Consider the following 21391-nt stretch of genomic DNA (forward strand, 5'->3'; position numbering starts at 1 on the left):
GTGGGTGGTTAGATACATCGTCCACCGTCTACTTCAAGATTGACTCCTGTAATGAAACCTGCTTCTTTGCTCGCCATGAAGATACACGCATTTACCACATCGTCTACCTCACCGATACGTCCCATGGGTACATTGGACGTGAACTTTGTCCTATTCTCCGGCGTATCTTCCATACCAGTGAAAGCGGAGAAAAGGCCCGTAGCAGTGACCAAGGGACAAATAGATACGACACGGATCTGATGTGGACCGTATTCTGCCGCGAGACCTTTTGTTGCCTGCTGCATATAAGCAAGAATTCACAAGAGGAAAGAAAGAATGGAAACATACATTCCAAATAGCGCCTTTACTTGCATTGTACCATACAAGACCTGGTCTTGGTCTTGTAGCACCCACACTCGCTATGTTGATGATTACACCACCTTCACCTCGCTCAATCGCTTGGTCAACCCAAGCATTACATCCCAGATACACGCCCTTGACGTTGACATCGAAAACCCTGTCGAATTCTTCTTCGGTAACCGTCGTTGTCGGCTTGTTTGTGTACGACCAGCCCGCATTGTTTACGAGGATGTCGCAACGCCCAAATTTCTCAATGCAGGCTGCTACACTTGCTTTCCAGTCGGCTGACTTTGTCACATCCATTTGGTGGAAGGCTAGTGAGGAGGGATTTGCAGAACATGTTTCTTGGCCGCCGGTAGCGTTGATATCGCAGACGAGAACTTTGGCGCCTTCAGAGGCCATGCCTTTGGATATTCCTGCGCCGAAACCGGAGCCGCCGCCTGAGAGGTGGTGTTAGTAAGAGTAGTAGGTGATGGAGGATGTCTTTCTTACCTGTGACAAGGACAACCTTGCCGTCTAATCTACCCATGGTGACGATTGGGAGTGGTTGTTGGAGGTGATGTATGGGAAAGAGCTAGTGAATCAATCACAATTGGCATCAACGAGTATCGGATTCAAACGTCAGATGTCAGGCGGATGGGACACCAGAGCAGTCGTGTTGCAAGAACGGACAGCGCGTCCTCTTCTGTCACTTCTTTTGGACACCATATTCTGCCTTGAATATCGCATCTCCACTATCATGTTCCGATAACCAATACTCGGAACGACAGTGTTGCAGGAGTGAGGGGTAAGGATGATGCCCCGCATAGAGTTGACGTATCGTTCGAGGACCACCGTGGTTCAGACCAATCGCATGCCGTTCTCGCCGAACATTGCAATTGAACCCATACTCTTGGCGTGCTAGGGGCCCTTGAATAGCCGGGTGCATTTGGTCAGTAACTCGGTCAGTTCCCGATAACCTATATGCTATCTAGCGTGGGGTAGTTGGACGGGTTAGCTCGAGGACCGGGACGGTCACAGCATTGGTGCACTTTCCCGCCGGACCGGTCATTCTTACACACTCACGAACACCCTCACCTCGCCTTTTCTTAAGATCAATCTTGAAATATTCAGAGTCGTGATTCTCAACTTTCGACAGATACCTTCCGGTGCGGATAACCTTGAGGCTTCAGTATACGCAAATAATTCTTGTAGACAACGCAATAATGGGTTCGGAAAGCAAATATCAGCTGCCATTCAAGGTCCGAAAGATCTGTCACCCCAGCATAGATCACTCGAACTAACATTCAAAAGCTGAATAATCCAGATCTTCTTCACAACCTCTCCTTTGTGAATGGTGACTGGGTGCAAGCAAAATCAGGCAAGACATTCGAAGTAGTTGGTAAGTCACTAGATCGATGCCCAAGGACCATGTACTCACACCAAGGAAAGACCCCGGGACTGGAAAACCATGGATAGAATGTCCCACAAACGATGCATCTGATGTTGAGAATGCTGTTAAGAGCTCATACGACGCTTTCCAGAAATATAAGAATATCAGCCCTCGACAAAAGGCACAGATGCTGTTCAAGTGGGACGCTCTGATCAAGGAAAACAGAGAAGACATAGCAACCATTCTTGTATACGAGACTGGAAAACCGAGAGCCGAGGCCTATGGCGAGATTGATTATTCCACAGGATTCACGTGGTGGTTCGCTGGAGAGGCTGAACGCATCCAAGGCACTGTCTTTACACCTGCGCTCCCGAATCGACGTGTCTTCACCATCAAACAACCCCTCGGTGTTGCCGTCGCGTTAGTGCCTTGGAACTTTCCCATTGCAATGGTCTTGAGGAAAGCAGGTGCCGCACTGGCTGCCGGATGCACAATGCTAGTCAAGCCTAGTCCAGAAACACCGATTACGATACTCACATTAGCATACCTTGCACAGAAGGCTGGTTTCCCCAAGGGAGCACTAAATGTGTTGACTACAGATCTCGATAAGACCCCAGAGCTCAGTGAAGCATTATGTCGGCATCCACTCGTGAGCAAGGTCACTTTCACGGGTTCGACGCGTGTTGGAAAGCTTGTTGCTAAGATATGTGCAGACAACTTGAAGAAAGTGACATTGGAGCTGGGAGGCAACTGTCCTGTTCTGATCTTTGACGATGCAAACATTGAGCAGGCTGTAGGCCAAATCTTCGCCCTGAAATTCCGTCATGCTGGACAGGCTTGCATTACCGCGAATCGTATCTACGTGCAGTCTGGTATTTTCGACACGTTCCTTCAGCGTTGGAATGCCGAGACTCAAAAGCTTGTAGTTGGCCATGGTGCTGACGAGAAGACGACAATGGGGCCAGTAACGACACCACGGGGGATTGAAAAGGCGGTTGCTCTCGTGGAAGATGCGAAGAAGAAGGGTGCTAAAATACACACGGGTGGCAACAAGCTTGAGAAGGACGGTGGCTACTTCTTCGAACCCACTGTCATTTCTGGTGTCACACCTGACATGGATCTTGCTAAAGAAGAGGCTTTTGCGCCAATCTGCACATTCATCAAGTTCAGCACGGAAGATGAGGCAGTAAAGGCTGCCAATGATACCAGCATGGGCCTTGCCTCGTACTGCTTCACAAAGAACGTTGACCGGACATGGAGGCTGTTTGAGAACTTGGAGGCTGGTATGATTGGACTCAACACGGTATGCTGCATGCTATTGAACGTCAAAATTAAACAAGTAGGTCACTAATAATAGAATAGGGAAATGGATCCGCTGCAGAGTCGCCGTTTGGTGGCATCAAACAGAGCGGTTACGGTAAGGAGTCCGGAAAAGATGTCGCAGTGAACGAGTACCTCATCACCAAGACCGGTACCTTCACGTTGGAGGAGCAGTCTTAGCCACCGCAAGCATAGTATCGTGCGACGCTTCAAGATGTCTGTCTGGAGCACTGTCTTCGTGTTTGACCCTAGTTAGCTCCCAGAAACAATGATCGTAACTGTGGCTGCCTCCGTAGCGTGTAGTAGGCACGTCCCCGACCCGGGCTTCTTCCGTGTTTGACCAGGACCTTGATATATATGTACCCACCTGCGCCAAAGCCTGCCTACTAGCTACCGTTTTTGACCAAGCGGTACTGCAGGTCATTGTCGTGCACACACCGCACACCACACCGCATACCTCACGTGATTGTGTTAGTGCCCGCCTCTGGAGCTTACCGCGGCGCGCCTGTCCCATCGCCGGCTGTCCAGCCTCCAACAACACCTCCGCCCTACGCAATTCTCACATAATCGCAGAGCCCCACTGCACGTTCCCGCCATCATGGACGACACAGACATGACCGATGTCGCCTACGACATTGAAATTGATGTTGGACCAAACGTTGAACCCGTAACGCAACAACAGCCACAGCAAGTTGCTCAGGTGAGCTCAGCGGAACGTCGTAACGTATACGGCGCAATCATCTAACAAGATTCCCCCGTGGCAGAACAACATAGCAGAGCCCGAAGGCAGCATACCTGCAGCTTATTTGGAGGACATTGTGATTCACGAGCCATGGCCCGAGTCGATAAACCTCCAAGGCGTGAGCGACTTCGACCCCAACGACCCATTGTACTGGGCCATGGAGCATTGCCAGTCAGAACCACGCGTCAAGCAACTGCGCTGGGTCAACGACAACTCGGTCAATCTTGAATACTACACAAAGGAAGATGCCGCGCTGGCCTTGAACTTGCTCACGCATCCCGATACCGGTGATACTAGCAACCTTTCTCTGCAAGCGCCTCGCAAGGCAAAGCCATACTCGAAGAAGCCAAACAGCGTTCTTTCGGTCAGACAGTCCAATGCTGGAGACCAGAAGCCAAGGGGCGCGGCGACGAGAAGCAACTATTATCAGCGCAATCCAGATGTTGCAGGAAATCGCCAGAGGGAGCCGCGACGAAGGCAACCACCCAAGAAGGACTTTTTAGACTATGGAGACGAAGAGATGGGATCCCGCGAGCGCAGCAGGAGGAGAGACAGCGGAGACGAGTCTATGGGAGATTCGGGTGTTGACCGAAGGGGCCCGCGGAGAAATGGACGAGACACCCGCAATGAGCGCGACAATCGCGGTCGAGGCAGAGGAGACCGCCAATCTACTGGCAGGCTCCGAAGCGACAACCAAGGCAAAGACGTCGACTCTTACAGGCCAGGTTCGAGAAGGTACCTCTACAAGTATCTGGCGCATCAACTGCTATACTAACAAAAGCCAGTCCAAAAGAACCACGCTTTGGCCGTCTACGAGGGCGTAGTGCCTCCCCTGCCTCAGACGAAGAAGGCGACGGTCGATTCGGATTTGCAGAGGACGCAACGCACGCAGGCCGCAGCCGGTACCGTAGCCGCAGCCCTGGTCACAACAACCGACGTCGGCGTGAAGCTAGCGCTGACCGATGGACACATGACCGCGCAAACTATGATCGTGCTGGAGGAACTACAAGCGGAGGCCGATGGCAAAAGGACGCCTTCTTCGTGGACACCTCGCCCATGGGCAATCACCACCGGTCGAATGCAATTGACGTGAAGCGAGGAAGCGGTGCATCATTGCTCTCGCGCATGACAAAGGATGGCCAACCTGTAGCCCCACAGCACAAGCGCTCTCTCGCTGATAGAATCACGCGCGATGACGACGACAACGACTCTGAAGGGGGATATGGACGACTGAAGAACGATTACCGTGACCCAAACGTCACCGACTTTTCTGAGCCAGCACGGCCTCGTCGCGGTCTCGCGGATCGTATATCCCGCGATACTGACATGAGTATTCGCGGACAGGGACGATCGCACAGCCAAGAAGGCATTAATATTCGTGGTTCTGCTGAGCGTTCCGCAGGTGGAATCAATATACGGGGTGTAGCTAGTGGTGCTTAGGGTAATACCTACTATCACTGTCGGCCGTAGTCTGAGTCGTTATGAAGGATCCGATTTTAGTATGAAGTGGCCGGGCAAGGGCAAGGCAGATTGCTTGTAGCATATATCATCACATTTGCCCTGAGCGTTTATCCTCTATCTGTTTCTCGTATCATTGCGATGGGTGGGCGGCATATCAAAAGAAATACATTCTCATCCCTGTCTATCATCAGGGGTCAAAGGCATGAAAAGCTCATCGTCGGGTTGCACAGTTTAATTGAAATTGGTATACACACAGCTGTATACATGCTCAAGTCTATAAGATAGTAGTGTCTGAAAAAGAATAGAAATAATGAGGAGCCCATATAGGGAAAACCCCCCTGGATACCGAGAAACAATCGCTACCGTACAATCTGAATAGCAATGTTCTTTCTCACGCCAACTTTGCAGAAAGTTTAAAAGCAGCTAGGGCAATTCAGACGTATTCGCTCTAAGAATGCAAGGTTTTGCAGTTTCTCTGCACCACAGAGATGGTGATTTATCCGTTGTGCATAGCTTTTGTCAAAGCCAATCGCTTACTGTATGGACTCAGACTGCGCTCCCTAGGAGCCGGTGGAGGCGCTGCTTGCACCGGAGGCGCAGAAGGATACTCCTCGAACCTATTCCTCGCCATTCCACTCGGACTCCCACGTCTCCTCCCGCCATTCCTCGCCTCGCGCGGGCTTCGCGACCGGCGCGGGGCTTTACGCGTCGAAAACGGACTGGGGCTGCGATCGCGACTATCGCGGTAGGGCGAATGTGAGCGTGAAGAAGGACGCTTCGCTAGTGGAGGCGAGGCTTCCCGTCTGGCTCCTGGTGCGGTCCCGTTGGGCGCGGGGTGTCGCTCATCCGAAGTATCCATGGGATCCGCGCTCCTGGATCGTGACCGCGACACCGGGTACCGCCGGCCCGGTCGCTTTCTGTCTCTTCGAGTGCTGCGGCTGCGGCTGCGTGACCGGACGCTGCCGCCCATGCTGTGTGGTATCCTGCCTCGGGCGGTCTCGAGGGACGTTTGCATGCGTGCTGATCTGGATCTTGACTGGGATCTGGTTCGTCGGCGGCCGCGCTCGTCGGGGCTGAAAGAGCTCATGCGTCGTCGGGTGTTTCTGTCGCCCTTGTCTGAGTCTCGTGAGGTGCGCGAGTCGGTTGAGATTGATCGTCTGCTTCGTTTGCGTAAGGCTTTGTCGTCGTGGTCTCGGCGTCTTGCGTTATGGTATTTTCTGCGTGGTGGTGAACGGGATCGTGACCGTGATCGATTGGTTGATATGGTGGAGACGGAGTCGACAGACGACGTAGAGGGCGAGCGTGCGTGCTTGCGCTCGTCTTCTTTTTTCTTTAGAATCTCGTCGGCGATGCCTTTCTTCCGCACTAGATCCTCTGGTACCTCGGTGGTGAGTTTAGGCTTCAGCTTGGGGTTGAGTAGTTGCTGTGTCCTGGATGGGCGCGACTTGTAAGGGCGCTCCTGGGCAGGGGCTTTACACTCGTAGCTGTAATGTCCACGTTGCAAGCATTTCTGGCAGAGAGTGTCGGCTGAAGCCTTGGAGCGGCCAGCACCTGGGCGGCGGAACATGGTCGAGTATGTCGGGCTCCTGCTATTGTGTTTTCGTTGTTGTGTATACTATCAAGGGGAGATGACCGGGAAAGGCAGCACAGTACGCGACTCCTTGGGCGTCAGCACGGCGACGGGCAAAGAAGCAATTAAACGTCGCCAAGTTCAATCTTCTTTCTGTCACTTTCCGGCAAAGGGAACGCGACCAGCCTTGTTCGCGATAGGTAAGGCGCTGATGCGCTTTGGCCGGGACATTCGGCGGAGGGTATGACTAAGCGCACCCACCCACTTGCGGCTTCATCATCGCTTCTGTGCCCTTCACACGCCTCGCCCTGCACCCCGCATACCAGCCTGGTCGCCGCACCCCCTACCCGACGCTCTACCCAGCTGCCCACTCGATCCGCCGCGCGCATTTTTGTTGCGTCGTGTCTCCGGGTGCGTAGTCGCTTGCCCGACACTCCAAGCTGCCCTTGGGATCGCAAGCCTGGCGTCAAGGCTCCTTCACCGCAGTCGTCGACGACCACTCCACTCCCACGTCTTTCCCCCGAATGTCGGCACACCAACATGTCCAGCTTTCTGGCCCCAGTTATCGCGACTTTCCTTGAGCACCTCGTTTCCTGAAAAAAATTCCGTCCATTGCTCCGGTCAACACCACCTTCATTTCACTCCCACGACGACCCGTTAACGGCGTTGAGCTTGGTGATTTTTTTTTCGGCGTGAGGCCCAGGTGTCTGTAATATCATTGAAACGACCCGGCTTTCACCAAACCCCGCAAACTCGGACTCGCCTTGCTCGCTGTATTCGAGCATAGACGGCGCACCGCACTTAGGCCATCTGAGATTGCAATTTCCTGCTCCTCTGAGCTGTTACACCAACTGCCGCCAAAAAACATGGCGTCTGCGACTCCAGCTCCTACCGAGCAGGCTCCTCCTAGGCCGCTCTCCTTCGCCAAGGTACGTTGTTGGCCAGCGAAAAATATAATGTTTGTTTGTTAACACCGTTAGGTTGCGGCTTCCGCAATAAAGCCACAGATATCGAAAGATTCTGCCCCTAAAGCGAGACCACCTGTTGCGACGCCTCGAGTACCTGCCATTGCTCAGAAGACGCGCGCTATTCCTGCAGATAGGGATGCTCTAAAGGCGGCCATGGAGAAGCAAGAAAATAACAATGCAAACAAAAGTGCTGAAAATGTCACTTCGCAGCGTGCGCCACCAATTGACAGAGCAGAATCTTCGCCGGCACCACCTGCAGATGCCAAAGCAGCAGATGCCAAAGCAGAAGCTGCCGAAAGACCTCAGTCTGCCGCAATTGCCAAGGTATCTGCTACAGAAGACAGTAACACCCAACTCTCTTCTTCTGATGGATCGGGAAAACCCCCCAGTATCGACGGAAAAAGCGTGGCTTCTACGACGACGTTTGCATTGGACGAGAAGGAGTCGCTGCGGCCGGATGACAGTGCTAGTCTAAGGGCGGTCGAGGAGGAAGACATCATATCTCCTCCAGATTCAGTCATTGCAGACTCCCGACAGGGATCCGATCATGGTGCTGCGCGTGCCTTCAGGGATCAGCTTCAAGAGATAGCTGTGATGAACCCTCAACCTCACCGAGGAGTTCCTCCAGGAAGATTTCCAACTATGCCTACTGGACCCCAGACGTTGTACGATCCAAACCAGTCGTTGAACGGCGCGGGGCCCATGTCTCAGCCTCTGGTGAATGGCATATCTGCACACAATGGCGCACCTAACATGCCTGCCATACCAGACGAGAAGCTACTCGAGGCCCTACGCTCTCCACGCGATCGTTTGTTTGTCGTTAAGATCGAACAGGACTTTATCGATTTCATCAAAGACTCTCGGTAAGCTCGTCTTCTCAGCGTGCTACGGTGTATTGTAAACTAACGGACTTCCAGTGAAAACGAGTTATGTTTACCTAATTGTAACACTTTCTACAGGATGCTGGCCCATCGTCTTGCAGACTATTATCTACTTGGCCACGTGGTTGATACCACCATGACGGGTGTAAAAATTACGCGCACGCCATATTGTAGAATGTACGTGTTAATCGCATGTCTGGGTGGAAATTACGCTAACTAGTCACAGCCCGCCGCCTGTGTCGCAAATGGTTGATCCTGCAAAAGGAACCAATACTCCTCCTGTGGAGCTTCCTGCTCGCAAGATTATGCGACGTGATGACGGTAAATCTGGAACAAACACTGGAGCTAACTCACAGAACGCGTCCAAAACGACGTCTGAGATGGGTGGTAGTGAGGGCAGCAACGATGGGGAAGCCAACAAGGACAAGACTGCGCTTTCTCGAGAAGAGCGTGAGGCGCGGTATCGTGAAGCACGCCAACGCATCTTTGGGAGTGCTGAAAGCGAAGAAACTGATGCTACCGAGGCCAACGGATCAGGGGAAGACAAAGAAAAGGGAAAGGATGTCTCGAGGTCAAGCTCTGTTGCTGGGAAGAAGAAGCCTAAGAAGCAGCGCAACTATGACGACGATGACTTTCAAGCTCGATCCCGATTCAACGTGTACTATTCACAGCAGTACCCCGTTGCTGCGTACGCCGGAGACAATGCTGTCTATTACAACGGTTTCCCAGGGCCTACACAGAATGCTTCATTTGCAGCTATGAACCCTGGGGCCTCTCCTTCAACAACATACAGTAACCCGTACCCTGGCATGATGAACCCGGAAGCACAGCAGCAATATGGATGGAACGGACAGCAGTATCAGCCCTCGAATGGATCGATGATGATGTACCCCGGTTACGGACAAGGACAGAATGGATACGACTTGTCAGCAGACTTTCAGCGGGGCATGTCTTCGTTTCAGAACGCCGGCATACCGTCCCAAGTGACGCCAAAGATGGCCAACCCACAGATGGCGTCCTACCAAGACAACTATCAGCAGCCTCAACATATACCTATGAATCCGGGATGGCCGCAAAACAATCAGCAGCCATCATATCCGATGGCGCAGAACAACTACGGGGCTCCAAATGGACCAGGCAATCGTCCAATGTCTGCGCCTCATCAAGCTTCTATGCAAGGCTATCCGTATGGCCAGTTTCCTCCAAATGCGTACAATGGGAAGCCCAACCGTAATCAGCATCCTATCCCGGGAAGCTACAACCGTGGACAGTTCAATCCGCAGACTCAAGCCTTCGTTCCCGGGGGTCGCAATATGCCTTTTGGAATGCAGCCCAACATGATGCAGCCACAGCCACAGATGAATGGCTACGGTGGGTACCAAATGTCTGCTCAGACTTCTATGCCTACCCAGATGCCCAGGCACAGTCCATCTGCTACTTCCACGCCATCATTTGGATCACCTCAAAGCATGCAGGGCAATACCTCTGCTCCGACCATGAATCGAATTGCATCGCAATCTGGCGATCCGGGCTCACAGAGCAGCATCGCTAAGTACGGCACGCCCGCACACTTACCTCCGAAGCCCCCTGCGCCCGCACCAGCACCACCATTTGCCCTACCTTCTATGACGCGAGTGCCGTCTTCTGGAATGACTAACAACGCTCCCAATATGCCCGCTCGATGAGAGTAGGCTTCTTTCAACAATAACCATAACACCCCTAATTGACGTTTCATGACATGACCATCAGCATTGCGACGGTGCTACTATCCTGACTTTTGCATCTTTCCCTCGAACAATGGGTTACGGCAAGGTTGGGCAAAGGGGGGATATGAGGCGTTTTGTGTGACCGTTTTTGACGCTCTGATCTGCGGGTGCATTTCGAGGATCATGGGCGTTGTTTTCTTAATAAATGAGTTTTCGGTTCTTGTGTTTGGACTGTGCGAGTGCGGGTAAAAGCAGTCTTTTTTGGGGGTCAGTGCGGCGTCGGGGGTAATTAGTGTAGTTTAACAAAATTGAAATACATGGTTGTATAATTTGGTATGATGAGTTTAGGAGGATTTGTGACGTTGTTTTGGGGGGTGCTTGTTGGGTGATGAGGAAGTAGGTGGACTATGGTTGGTAGACGTGCCTGAATTAGAAATTAAGACAGTGGCCAGAGTACCTTCCCAGAGCGGTGGTTGTGGATCAATCAAAAGAGGTAGAGATATCGTCACTACTGCTCTTGTTGGAGACTGGTAGTCACTGACTGGGGGAGTTTCAGTGGGTAGGTACTACCGTCTTTGCAACTAAGGTTGATGGCAGACAGTTACCAGAACGACAGGCAATAACAACACCACGATGCCTATAACTACAACAGTCTTTATTCTCAGCCTCGTCCTTTTCACCAGCGCTATCGCCTTCGTTATCACCATTACTATTCCACAATGCTAGACTCCACAGAACTAAAAGCCAGCCTCCTAGCCATGCCAATCTTATACCTCCACCATCCAGACCCCAAGTACATCTCCCCCCTTTCCATCCCCCAACGAAAACTCACATCAAGAGAGCTAACATTAGTAAAGCGAAAGAGGCTACAACATTGTAAACTGCATGATCAGCACCCCACCCACACGCATCCCCGTCCACGAGCAAAAACTCGCCGCGTGCTCCCCTCTCCTCCGGCGCTTACTGTCCCGTGCCCCCCGGCCCAACATCCGCGGCGGCCGCATTTTGAAATTCGAAAATGTAGAGGTGCGCACGTTTGAGGCATTTGTGGAGTGGCTGTATGGGAACAGTGGAACCAGAATGGTTCGCTCTAATACTAGTAGTGTGACTAATACTACTACTACGGCTTGTGGCGGGGATAATGATGATGATGGTGGTGGTGAGGAGGGGGTAGTAAGCGAGGCGCTACGAGCATTTGCAAGAGAATACGAAGTTGCGTTTCTAGTGGAGGAGGAGGAGCAGGAGGAGCAGGAGAGTGGGTGTGCGGGGTTAGAGTCTAGGAGGGCATGGAGAGATCGAGGGGGTGCGTGTTGGATCGAGGGGTTGATTTAGGGGGGGGGAGAAATGGGGAAAGAGACAAGTGCTAAAGATTGTGGGTAGGAAGACGGGAAACGACGAGCCGATTGACCGTCGTTGCGAGGATGATTCGGTATGGCGGTTGATTCGGGGGAAAGGAAAAAAAAGAAAAGGGCAAAGAGGGGGACTACTGTATGGTTGTGTGAGACACTACACTTGTTTCTCAACGGTTGGGAGGGGGCTAGGGAGAGGAGGGTGGGATGGATGGGTGACAATATGTCGAGCACCTGTCTCTTTTCCTCTCTGTGTCTTTCCTTCTCTCTCTCTCTCTCTCTTTCTCTTTGCAACCTACTTACGGAGATAAGAACGACGATGGTACTGTAGCATGACGAAGATGCATGCTAGAAGCGCTATACGCATGTCAACGCAACTCTACCCCCACTAGCAGCTAAAAAAAGAAAACAAAAGACGTCAAGGAGCGGCAGGTGCTGTGTCTTAGTGGCGCGTCTGCCGTCTGGACCAAACTCTTGTGCATGCATGCGTAGTTGGGGTCTGGGTCTGGGCTAGCATGTTAGTTTGGTTGAGATTCGCGTGGGTGACTAGTTTAGTTGGCGTTATTAGCTTAGGTTGACGGGCTGATAGGGCTGAGGGTGCTACCAAAAAAGGGAGGGTAGTATGCATGTGCATGTGTGGGAGATGAAAGACGACGGGGAAAGTGTACTAAGGGTAGTGTGTAATAAGTCTGTTTAGGATTTAGAAGGTGGTTGAGAAGATGTGGAGAGAGGGAACTTTGTAGGTTTCGATTTTGGTATCATGGAGGGATGTCGTGGCTAATCGTCTTGCTGTTTGTGTTACCTGAGGTCGAGTCAAGTCGAGTCGAATCAAGATACTTTCAAGACAATAGGTTGAACAAACGACCGCATTTACATACAACTGAACTTTTATATCTCAGCTACAACAAAAAAAAATCTAAATACATGATTAAATACTGTTGCAATTTGTTTAATTTGTTTATTTTCATGTTGTGATTTCGCTCCTTGCTACACGAACCGACATGACCGCCACATGTTGTTCACTTCCTCAGACTATAATCGCCTATACCCCACCACCATCCAGCTAGACGATCAAACAAAAAAACAAGGAAAAAAGGTTATGAGCCTTGTACAAGGCGTGTACGTATAAACAAATCAAGGTAATAATAGTGAAAGACTCGTGGGTAAGAGTGAGAGAAGCGTGATTATTACAAGAGCCTGTATTGTCCGCATAAAGCCGTCGAAACCCCTTCTCTTCAAGATTATCAAAAAGAAATGGTGGGTTACCACTAGAAGGTACAGGAATCCAAAGGTCCTGAGATGAAAAAAGAGAAAGAAAAGAAAAGTGTGGTTCTCCGCAATGCGATGGCACGTCGCAGTGACAAGTTTGCAAACGCTTCTTGCTTTTGTTTCCGCCGAACACATGTGTAAGCCCATCTCGCTCGATACTCTTCTTCGGTCCTGCAACCTTATGGTGCAGGTTCAACCGGGTTCATGCCATCTCATCGTGCTAGTTTAGTACAAGCCTGCTTCCCCCAGCAGACGACCGCGTCGACGCCCAACTCAGTGCCATGCGCGTGCACACACTACTGAGGGCGGTGAAAAGAAAGACCGAGGTATGATGTGAAAGTGGATCGACCAAAAAATAAATAACCCTGCCTGAAGAACGCCGATGTGTGGATATATACCGATTGATATAGACAAGTCGATCGAATGAAAATTGTCGCAATATACAAGTGTAGCAATGAGTGTATCAGGTACAGTCAAATTATTAAAAGTTTTGAGCGATACCAGAGTTCCCTTGATGGGGGAACACACTTGGGTTCTCGATTCTTGTGTTTCGTCGTGCAGATACATCTCTTATGATGGGCTGTTGTTGTTGGCCGCCGTAGGGGTCGTTGGAACCGTATGGACCGGGCTGGTAGTACTCCTGGTTACCGTAGTAATCATGCTGTTGATTGCCAGCCATGCCAGGATAATCGCCCGAATGGTCTGAATGATCGGCAGCTGAGTATGATGACGAGGCATTGGATGGGCCGCGGTGCACACCACTCTGGTTGTTGGCAGAGTTTGCGGCTGTAGCGCCGGCGGCGGCACCACCAAGCGCACCAATGCCATCAGAATCCATAGTTTGGCGGCGTCCGTCCATCAAGGGGTCATTGGATTGGGCGTCAGAGTAGATTCCGGTTGGCGAGTGGGGTGCAGCGTATCCGCCGGGGTTGCTATTGCTATCCGAGTAGGTCATGCCAGAGGTCATAGTGGTTGACATTTTGCGGTTGGAGCTGGTGGTGGTGTTGCCCCATCCTCGGTAACCACTCTCATCCTCAGCCATGGCGAGACCACCGACGGCAGGCAGGGTTGGGTCATGGTTAGGGTTGAAGCCATATTCTTCCACCTCTTTCCTGCGCTCGTCCTCTGCGCTTTTGCGCTGCTTGCGCTTCCGCCAGAAGAAGATGCCGCCGAGTACTAGCAGGGCGACGATGACAATGGGAATGACAACAGCAATGGCAGTCTTGCCGCTAGTGGAAAGACCACCACTGTCTTCCTTTTGTGCATCCTGCAGGCCAGTGGTGCCGGTGGTGGTTGGTTTGGCGCTGCCGCCGCTGGCGGATGCTCCGTTAGGGGGTGCAGCGGTGTTGGCTGGTGAGCTGATGGTAGACGTGATGGTGATGACCTGTGGAGGCAGGCCTGGAGCCGTGGCCGACGTGATGACTACGACCGAGGTGAAGACGTCTGTCGAGGTAGGGGCTGGTGCAGCGGTGACGGTGCTAATCGGGGGCGCATTGTTGTTGGAGGATGGCGGTGGTGCGGGTGGTGCAGACGACTGGGCTGGTGGCGGTGCGCTGGATGGGGCAGGAGGAGGAGCAGGGGCGGAGCTAGGGGGTGGTGATGGAGGAGCAGAGGAAGGTGGAGGAGCAGGAGTCTCTGATGATGGCGGAGGAGCCGGTGGGCTCGAGGGCGTTGGGGTGGGTGTAGATGGAGGAGGGTTTGGTGTAGGTTCCGGGGCTGAAGGTGAGTTAGAAGCCGGTGAAGGACTTGAGGCCGGACTTGAAGCCGCAGCCGGAGGGGCTGATGAAGGCTGCGGTGTTGCTGCGGAGGGTGTTACAGACGGCGGACGAGGCTGGGATGAAAGAGCAGAGGGAGAAGAAGCGAGAGGATCATTGGAGGGAGCAGCAGCAGAGGCAGAGGAAGGAGCGACAGCAGGCGGGCTGGACGCGACAAAAGAGGGAGATAACGTACTGGCAGGCGCATTGCTCGACATGATTGCAGAAAAAAGGGTTGCGTAGCCAGAGAGGCAGGGCACACGCAACACTTAGACTAGCAAAGGAGCGACTGAGGCAAGCAGTGGATGGGGCGAGGTGTGAGGGCGCGCCGAGGAAGGGCTGTCGAGGTTAGGCGGTCGAAGGCAGACTTGTGGGTATCAGAGCCGCGACAGAAACTAGGTTGGCGAGGGCGACGGTGAGGGAGTTAGTGTGTCGCGTGGTGGCAGCAATGCCGTGGGACGACGGGTGGACAGCGAGCAGCAGCAGCAGCGACGAGACGGCGGCGATCTGCTTGGACTCCGCCCGTGGGTCCGGGTTGATGATGTATCAAGGACGCAGCGTGGACTGGTGAGTGGGCGACGGGCAGCAGTTGTGCAGGAGACGGAGTGGACCCTGCGCGGGAGCAGGATGGGCGATCCCAGCCAGACGGCCGTGGTGCGGTTATTGATTGCACTGCCGAAGCGAACCACCCCAACAACAATGGCCACAGCACGCCCGCTGCGACTGGCCTGGCGCTGGCGCTGGCGCTGGTGCTGGTGCTGACGCTGACGGCCTGGCCCACAACGGCGTATCGCAGGGGTTGGCTGTGCTCGATGCAGCCGCAGACACGAAACACGGAAAGGGAGACAGGCGTGAGCTAGTGGGCGTGCCGTGTGATATGCGCAGGGCCAGCGAGTATGGCTGTAGCAGACTATGTCATGGTCTGTATGCAATGTGTGTGTGTGTGTCTGTCTGTCTGTCTGTCCACAAGGCGGCACAAAATGGGCGCCAAGAGGGGCTGACTGGTGGTGCGGGAGCTCCAGACGGAAAGACGGACAGGTCAAGATGGATTTGCTGACTAGCAACCAGCAGTAGCCCCGAAGAGGGAAGCTGCTAAACACGGTGGCGCTGGGCTAATCACTGATACGGCACGTCCGTGGCTGAGTGCGTCCGAGAGAAACGAGAGGGTGCAGGGCAGCAGCAGCAGCAGCAGACACCCTGGTCGTGGTCGCGGTTCTGTGTATGTATACGCATCTCACTCCCACAGCCAAGTGAACGTTGGTGTACAACAACATATGCAGTTACATCGTAGTCAAGTAGTGTACACACCCACGCCCAAACACAACAATGCCACCCATCCCCACCCATGTCATCATCCGACGTGAACCATCGTCATTGCCCGTGGGCCCCTTGGCCCTATCCTGGTTCCAATAACATCATCCCCTCGCTTTTTTTTCACCAGCTTTACTTTTCATTTCCGCCCGTGCTCCACCTCCCATTGGCTGCAGGGCCACTCTATATTAAGCCCGTCTCAGCAGACAGAGGACATGGCTCCCTCGGCGCCTTGCAGCCAGCAGCCTCTATTGCTTGCACTTGCTCTCGTGTCACCGCGTCCGGCCTGCCTCTCTCTGCTTTATCCACGACTCAGGTGTTGCCAGCCGCCTACCCATGTTTCGTAATAGGAAGCTGCAATGCGCCATCTGCCAACAACAACACCCACCTACTCTATACGTCCATGTACTCCATCTAATAAGTAGTAGTAGTAGATTAACCGCCTCACACCACCACTACAACAACAGCCCTTTACCCGCCATTACTCACAACGCATCCATCATCAACACACTCTACCCATCCAATTTGATTTATGCCATGCCATGCCATGCCGTGCTTCTCTTTGCTTGCCCCTTTGTTTTCACTATTATCCAATCCTACGAGCTTACTCACTAGCTAGCCCCTCGCTCCTTCCTCCTCCCGTGCACAAAACAAACCCCGTGACCCATCATACCAGCCCAGGGATCACCGCCTTGCGACCCTCGAGCTTCTCCTTACCAAACTTCTTCTCATACCACCGCTTGCCCTGCACCGCTCGTGGCACCATTGTAGAAATCTCGTTGAGCAGGAACGAGCGCGCCGGATGGCACTTCCACCCCCCAATCATCCACCACCCTGCCCACTCAATCCACTCGCACAGGTAGTGTGCATACAATACGTACTTGAACAGGCCGTTCTTTGGTATCATGTATACCTTGTCCACGCTCTCCACCGCCTTGCCCTCTTCCTTGGCCATCTTGCGCTGCCTCCGATCCGCCGCTCTCCTAATTTCCCGCAGGTCGTCATCGTGGAACATGTTTCCCATTAGTCCCCAGCACCACACAACAAGCCCAACAAACATCCACTCTGTACGCCCTGCCCATTCGTACTGCGACGTTGGCCCATAACCTGCAAGGTACCCCCCAATAGAGATGGCGTTGCACAGTTGAAATACAGCTGCCGCTACCCACACGAACAAGTGCATCGGTGACATGCTCGGATTCAAGAAGAGAGGCGACAGGATTGCGCGGTAGAGGTAGTGGATTACCTAGTGGTTGCATTTAGTTCTTGCTCTTCCACCCTCTCCTCCCCCTTCACCAACCACACTTACAAAGCATCCAGCCATGGTCCAATTACCCCATGGCAACTCTTCAATCCCCAGCTCCTTTGGCAGCGCTATCATGATATACAACAGCACTATGAAGCCCACCGACTCCATCGTCGCCCATCCAATCTTTCCATTGACATTGAACCGTGACTCGACCGAAGTTTTGCCTTGAGGGTACCAATCGAGCACCCATTGCGCCAGGGTAAACTATACGTTTTGCACAAACTAGTCAGCCCTGTCAAGTTCGTTCTTCGTACTCGCAAAACCCCCCCAGCGCAAGCCACCGTGTCCTTCTTACCAACGGAAAGAATTGCCAAATCCAGCACAGCAGCTCCCAGTTCTCCCGCGACGGCGGCAGCCATCCTTGCACAATCGCCATGCTCTGATGTGGGCCCTAGTATGCCAAAACACGTGCCGACAAAGTTATGCAGAATTGAGAATAAGAACGTCGAGAAAATTGAGGGTGTGAGAGAGACAACAAAAGACGCGTAACGCGTATGTCAAAAAAAAACAGTAACTGCGGGGGCGCAATGGAATCAGCAGCTCTTGCTCATCTAATAGTCCCTGCCCGCACGCTTTCGGCCCAATTCCAATAACACACAGATGTAAGCCTCATTGGGGAACGAACACACATGATGTCAGGACTTACCCAGTAGCTTGTCTCTGCCCTCCCGCGCCAAACCGAAAGCCAATTTTTTTTTTTTGCCCTGACGAACCCAGCTCTGCGGCACACAACATTGCCGCCCGTTTTGTTTTATTCATTTAACTTACATATGTGTGCCCCCTAGTGCAAATCTCCGTGGCGAAATGGAGAGTGATGCGTTAGCGCCACACCTTGTTTCCCCGCATTCACGACAGTCGTTTCTCCTTGCATGCATGCTTATGCACTCACTTTTCGTCTCACGTACATTGGGAATATAGATGGTGGTGGAAAGCAAACTTACATCAAAAAGCCGTCTCCTTAGCTCAATTGGGAGAGCGCCAGACTGAAGTCTTCGGTCATTAAATCTGGAGGTATCGTGTTCGATCCACGAAGGGGACAACGTGCCTGAGCTTGCTCGGGATTCTTCGAACCATTCTTTTTGGAAGTTTTTTCCACCGGCACTGAAGAATGACTGATAGTGAGTGCATCACATCTGTTCAATGTACAAAGTTTCCATTTTTGCTACAAGTGGCAGTTATCACCAAGATCTCCCGTGTGATGATCTGCCGCACATTTCGTTCTTATGAATAGAGATTTTCGCTTGCTAATTTTATTCAATCCTAATTATATTCATTACGGTTCGATAGACATCGTATACAAATAAAGATTGTCGTCTTGTAATTGAAAATCATGTCATGTCATTATGTAACATGCAATGCAAATGATAATAATACAGTGCTCGCTGAACGTAGCAAAGAACAAAACCCCACATCTAGTCATACCAAGTCATTTATCATCAGACATCATTCACTCCAACTAGAGTGCTACTCCCCTCTGGCACCACTAGCCTGTACATCACCAGTCGGTATGCTCTCCTTCCTCAACTGCTCCGGTGCCCTCGCCTCATTGCCCTTCTTGATACCCCTCGCTCCAGGCGTCAGGTACGTGTTATCCAGCGCCGGCAGCTCCTCGTTTGCCGGCGGCTCCCAATGCTTGCTCTTCCACGGCGTAACGTGTAGAATGTACATTGTGTCGATCTCCTCGAGCGTGCGACCGTGGGACTCGCATACGAAAAAGTAGACTACGACTGCGCCGGTGAAACAGCATGCTGCGAACACGTAGCCGTAGCGATAGTCAATGGCGGATGTAATGTATGGTGTAACTGGACAAGAGTTTGTTAGTAAGCAGTTCATGGGAGGCTGGAAGTATGTGTAGAACTTACAGAAGGAGATGAGAAAGTTCCACGTCCAGTTGCTAGCAGTTGCGAGAGCCATGCATTTAGCACGATACCTTGAAGGATAGATTTCGCCAACAACAGCCCAGATGATAGGGCCCCACGTCATTGCGTATCCGGCGATGAAAAGACAGGCGAAGATGATCATGGCGTAGCCGATGCCCTGGTTGGACGTTCCATCCGCGTTTGTGAGAGCAAAGTGGCCGAGCGATGCGAAGATCAGGAAACACATGAACATCCATAGGCCCCCAACAATGAGCGATGGGCGACGGCCGAACCGCTCGACGACGTAGAGACCGGGGATCGTCATGCCGAAGTTTACGCCACCGAGGATTATGGATGTCACAAAGGAGTTTTGGATGCCGACCGAGTTGAAGATTGTGGTTCCGTAGTAGAAGTAGCTGGAGGCAAATGTCAGCATTCGAAGACCCTTTTGAGCATTAACTGGAAAAGAAAGACTTACTAGTTTGCACCCGTCAATTGCTGCAAAGCCTGAAGTGCAACACCAAGCACAACACGGTATGCCATCCGCGGACCGGTAAAAATCTCATACCAAGGATGTTTTCCTCCGCCCGCCTGTTCCGCCTCAAACTTCCTCTGAATCTCCTGGATCTCACGCTGCACTTCGGGGTGGTCTTCCGAGACACCATATGTCAAGGCAACAGTGTGTTTTGCGCTCTCCGTCTTGCCCTTGCGGTACTCCCATCGGGGAGACTCTTGCATGAAGAGAATACCGAGGATCATGATTGCAGACCAGATGAAGCCGATGCCCATGGGGAGTTTCCATGCGAATGAGCTACGGCGCTTTTCGGTGCCAAAGTTGATGCAGTAGGCGGTGAAGATGCCGAGGGTGATGAAGAGTTGGTAGCAGGATACAAGGGCGCCACGGACGTAGCGGGGTGCGGTTTCGGATTGGTACCTAGAGTGCTGTATTAGAATATGCTTTGTGACCATGAAAAATGATTCATCATAACTTACATGGGCGTGAGAACAGACAGTGCTCCAACACCAAGACCGGCAACCCATCGCCCGAGTGAGATTTGGTACCAGACGTTGGTTGTAGTGATTTGCACAATGACGCCCACGCAGAAGATGATGTTCCAGAAGACGATCGAGTATTTGCGGCCGAACTTATCGGCGATTGGGGCTGCGATCAGAGCACCCATCAAGGTACCGATGGAAAGCTATACGAGATGTGTTAGATCATATGTAAAGCGAAGACTGCTCAGTAGAACCACAAAACTTACCAAAGCAACAATCAACCCAGACTTCCAATTACTAAACGACCGTTCTCCCGTCTGTGGATCCCTATTATCCGCAAATCTCTCCAGGAAATCCGGCATCTCAAGGAAACCCGAGATCTGTCCAGTGTCGTATCCAAAGATGAACTACATTACCACAAGTTAGCTTGTTGTTACACACACACAACTTACTTTGCTCATCTAATCGCACTCACCCCACCCATGGACACAATAATCGCCATGGCAATAATCCGCATTCGAAAAATCTCCTTCATCCCTCCCTTGAGCATCTGCGGCTTCGCCTCCACATCCTTCTCCAGCACTGTCGACCCGGAAGTCGACGTGCTATCGCGCCCTCTAAACCGATCGAGTATCGCCATTGCGTATTGTGTTTTTTTATCGAAGAAGACTACTGCTCAATCGAACAGCAAAAACAAAGAACAAGCCGTTGAAGATCGTGAGAGGGGGGGGGGCGTCAACTACATATAGTACACTGGCACTGACGAACCCTCCAGCTTCTCCATGCTCCCCCATGCCGTCATATCCTGCAAGGGTCTGATCGCAGCCACTGTCATTGCGTTCCCCCCTCCCATGACCCACGAACTAATAGTTGTACAGCGAGCAAAAAACCATACGCGTAATGCAAGTTTAGCATTAGAAAACACAAGAGATCATCATCCTTCGGTGCGTCGAAACAATCGACGTCATACCTGTTGCTAACTGACCGAGCGAGAAAGAGAAAAAACGGGCACTAAGCCGCATTGCGGATGGAAAGATGCTTGACTGGGTTAAGCTAAGTTATGACTGCGCTGTGCTCTTTTGTGCAATTGGCTGCGGTGCATTTTCGGAGGCAAGGGACGATCTTTGAGCCTCTCTGCCTCTGACCTTTTGCGGCTTGACCTTTTTCAGCCCCGGTGATACTATT

At 52.2% G+C, this 21391-nt stretch overlaps 10 protein-coding genes and 1 non-coding gene across 11 annotated transcripts; 5 read left to right on the forward strand and 6 right to left on the reverse strand.

Moving 5' to 3' along the window:
- Positions 1-8: 8 nt before the first annotated feature.
- On the reverse strand, positions 9-868 carry COCSADRAFT_99488 (uncharacterized protein; the record flags this gene model as incomplete). The annotated part of the gene is made up of 3 exons (XM_007706080.1): positions 9-275; positions 328-779; positions 832-868. 3 exons carry the CDS (start codon positions 866-868, stop codon positions 9-11), a joined length of 756 nt encoding a protein of 251 aa, XP_007704270.1.
- A 441-nt stretch (positions 869-1309) lies between these two features.
- Positions 1310-3355, forward strand: COCSADRAFT_126205 (uncharacterized protein). The gene is made up of 4 exons (XM_007706081.1): positions 1310-1580; positions 1633-1720; positions 1771-3014; positions 3074-3355. Exons 1-4 carry the CDS (start codon positions 1545-1547, stop codon positions 3209-3211), a joined length of 1506 nt encoding a protein of 501 aa, XP_007704271.1. The 5' UTR covers positions 1310-1544; the 3' UTR covers positions 3212-3355.
- A 274-nt stretch (positions 3356-3629) lies between these two features.
- Positions 3630-5213, forward strand: COCSADRAFT_175121 (uncharacterized protein; the record flags this gene model as incomplete). Its single annotated transcript, XM_007706082.1, has 3 exons — positions 3630-3731; positions 3796-4508; positions 4559-5213. 3 exons carry the CDS (start codon positions 3630-3632, stop codon positions 5211-5213), a joined length of 1470 nt encoding a protein of 489 aa, XP_007704272.1.
- Positions 5214-5472: 259 nt separating this feature from the next.
- COCSADRAFT_247663 (uncharacterized protein) lies at positions 5473-6991 on the reverse strand. The gene has a single exon (XM_007706083.1). It carries the CDS (start codon positions 6799-6801, stop codon positions 5731-5733), a length of 1071 nt encoding a protein of 356 aa, XP_007704273.1. The 5' UTR covers positions 6802-6991; the 3' UTR covers positions 5473-5730.
- Positions 6992-7568: 577 nt separating this feature from the next.
- Positions 7569-10791, forward strand: COCSADRAFT_247672 (uncharacterized protein). The gene is made up of 4 exons (XM_007706084.1): positions 7569-7733; positions 7785-8635; positions 8690-8830; positions 8880-10791. The coding sequence occupies exons 1-4, from the start codon at positions 7671-7673 to the stop codon at positions 10336-10338; spliced, it is 2514 nt and encodes an 837-aa protein (XP_007704274.1). The 5' UTR covers positions 7569-7670; the 3' UTR covers positions 10339-10791.
- A 61-nt stretch (positions 10792-10852) lies between these two features.
- On the forward strand, positions 10853-11895 carry COCSADRAFT_40461 (uncharacterized protein). Its single transcript, XM_007705898.1, has one exon. It carries the CDS (start codon positions 11245-11247, stop codon positions 11689-11691), a length of 447 nt encoding a protein of 148 aa, XP_007704088.1. The 5' UTR covers positions 10853-11244; the 3' UTR covers positions 11692-11895.
- An 867-nt stretch (positions 11896-12762) lies between these two features.
- Positions 12763-13291, reverse strand: COCSADRAFT_247680 (uncharacterized protein). Its single transcript, XM_007706085.1, has one exon. It carries the CDS (start codon positions 13122-13124, stop codon positions 12843-12845), a length of 282 nt encoding a protein of 93 aa, XP_007704275.1. The 5' UTR covers positions 13125-13291; the 3' UTR covers positions 12763-12842.
- A 167-nt stretch (positions 13292-13458) lies between these two features.
- COCSADRAFT_175125 (uncharacterized protein) lies at positions 13459-14949 on the reverse strand (the record flags this gene model as incomplete). The annotated part of the gene is made up of 2 exons (XM_007706086.1): positions 13459-14612; positions 14928-14949. 2 exons carry the CDS (start codon positions 14947-14949, stop codon positions 13459-13461), a joined length of 1176 nt encoding a protein of 391 aa, XP_007704276.1.
- Positions 14950-16273: 1324 nt separating this feature from the next.
- Positions 16274-17862, reverse strand: COCSADRAFT_40465 (uncharacterized protein). The gene is made up of 3 exons (XM_007705899.1): positions 17647-17862; positions 17352-17555; positions 16274-17288 (listed from the first exon to the last, which is right to left on the reverse strand). Exons 1-3 carry the CDS (start codon positions 17725-17727, stop codon positions 16710-16712), a joined length of 864 nt encoding a protein of 287 aa, XP_007704089.1. The 5' UTR covers positions 17728-17862; the 3' UTR covers positions 16274-16709.
- A 441-nt stretch (positions 17863-18303) lies between these two features.
- On the forward strand, positions 18304-18390 carry COCSADRAFT_t79. Its single transcript has one exon. It is a non-coding gene; the product is annotated as a tRNA-Phe (tRNA).
- A 201-nt stretch (positions 18391-18591) lies between these two features.
- COCSADRAFT_40466 (uncharacterized protein) lies at positions 18592-20937 on the reverse strand. The gene is made up of 6 exons (XM_007705900.1): positions 20682-20937; positions 20473-20613; positions 20204-20409; positions 19689-20144; positions 19214-19626; positions 18592-19153 (listed from the first exon to the last, which is right to left on the reverse strand). Exons 1-6 carry the CDS (start codon positions 20844-20846, stop codon positions 18816-18818), a joined length of 1719 nt encoding a protein of 572 aa, XP_007704090.1. The 5' UTR covers positions 20847-20937; the 3' UTR covers positions 18592-18815.
- Between the last annotated feature and the right edge of the window lie 454 nt (positions 20938-21391).

The sequence above is a fragment of the Bipolaris sorokiniana genome (assembly GCF_000338995.1).
Source record: "Bipolaris sorokiniana ND90Pr unplaced genomic scaffold COCSAscaffold_15, whole genome shotgun sequence".
Classification (NCBI taxonomy): Eukaryota; Fungi; Ascomycota; class Dothideomycetes; order Pleosporales; family Pleosporaceae; genus Bipolaris; species Bipolaris sorokiniana.

What these genes read in the sequence shown, in the direction of transcription:
- COCSADRAFT_247680 (XM_007706085.1), bottom strand. Translation starts at nt 13,124, where the DNA reads ATGGGCTTACACATGTGTTCGGCGGAAACAAAAGCAAGAAGCGTTTGC.
- COCSADRAFT_247663 (XM_007706083.1), bottom strand. Translation starts at nt 6,801, where the DNA reads ATGTTCCGCCGCCCAGGTGCTGGCCGCTCCAAGGCTTCAGCCGACACT.
- COCSADRAFT_40461 (XM_007705898.1), top strand. Translation starts at nt 11,245, where the DNA reads ATGATCAGCACCCCACCCACACGCATCCCCGTCCACGAGCAAAAACTC.
- COCSADRAFT_40466 (XM_007705900.1), bottom strand. Translation starts at nt 20,846, where the DNA reads ATGGCGATACTCGATCGGTTTAGAGGGCGCGATAGCACGTCGACTTCC. An exon ending in CTGTCTGTTCTCACGCCCAT is followed by an intron (nt 20,145 to 20,203) that starts GTAAGTTATGAT and finishes ACAGCACTCTAG; the next exon opens with GTACCAATCCGAAACCGCAC. An exon ending in CAATTGACGGGTGCAAACTA is followed by an intron (nt 19,627 to 19,688) that starts GTAAGTCTTTCT and finishes ATTTGCCTCCAG; the next exon opens with CTACTTCTACTACGGAACCA.
- COCSADRAFT_247672 (XM_007706084.1), top strand. Translation starts at nt 7,671, where the DNA reads ATGGCGTCTGCGACTCCAGCTCCTACCGAGCAGGCTCCTCCTAGGCCG. An exon ending in GGCCGCTCTCCTTCGCCAAG is followed by an intron (nt 7,734 to 7,784) that starts GTACGTTGTTGG and finishes TAACACCGTTAG; the next exon opens with GTTGCGGCTTCCGCAATAAA. An exon ending in CGCACGCCATATTGTAGAAT is followed by an intron (nt 8,831 to 8,879) that starts GTACGTGTTAAT and finishes AACTAGTCACAG; the next exon opens with CCCGCCGCCTGTGTCGCAAA.
- COCSADRAFT_126205 (XM_007706081.1), top strand. Translation starts at nt 1,545, where the DNA reads ATGGGTTCGGAAAGCAAATATCAGCTGCCATTCAAG. An exon ending in AATATCAGCTGCCATTCAAG is followed by an intron (nt 1,581 to 1,632) that starts GTCCGAAAGATC and finishes AACATTCAAAAG; the next exon opens with CTGAATAATCCAGATCTTCT. An exon ending in CAAGACATTCGAAGTAGTTG is followed by an intron (nt 1,721 to 1,770) that starts GTAAGTCACTAG and finishes CACCAAGGAAAG; the next exon opens with ACCCCGGGACTGGAAAACCA.
- COCSADRAFT_40465 (XM_007705899.1), bottom strand. Translation starts at nt 17,727, where the DNA reads ATGGCGATTGTGCAAGGATGGCTGCCGCCGTCGCGGGAGAACTGGGAG. An exon ending in TTTGGCAATTCTTTCCGTTG is followed by an intron (nt 17,556 to 17,646) that starts GTAAGAAGGACA and finishes CAAAACGTATAG; the next exon opens with TTTACCCTGGCGCAATGGGT. An exon ending in GGACCATGGCTGGATGCTTT is followed by an intron (nt 17,289 to 17,351) that starts GTAAGTGTGGTT and finishes TGCAACCACTAG; the next exon opens with GTAATCCACTACCTCTACCG.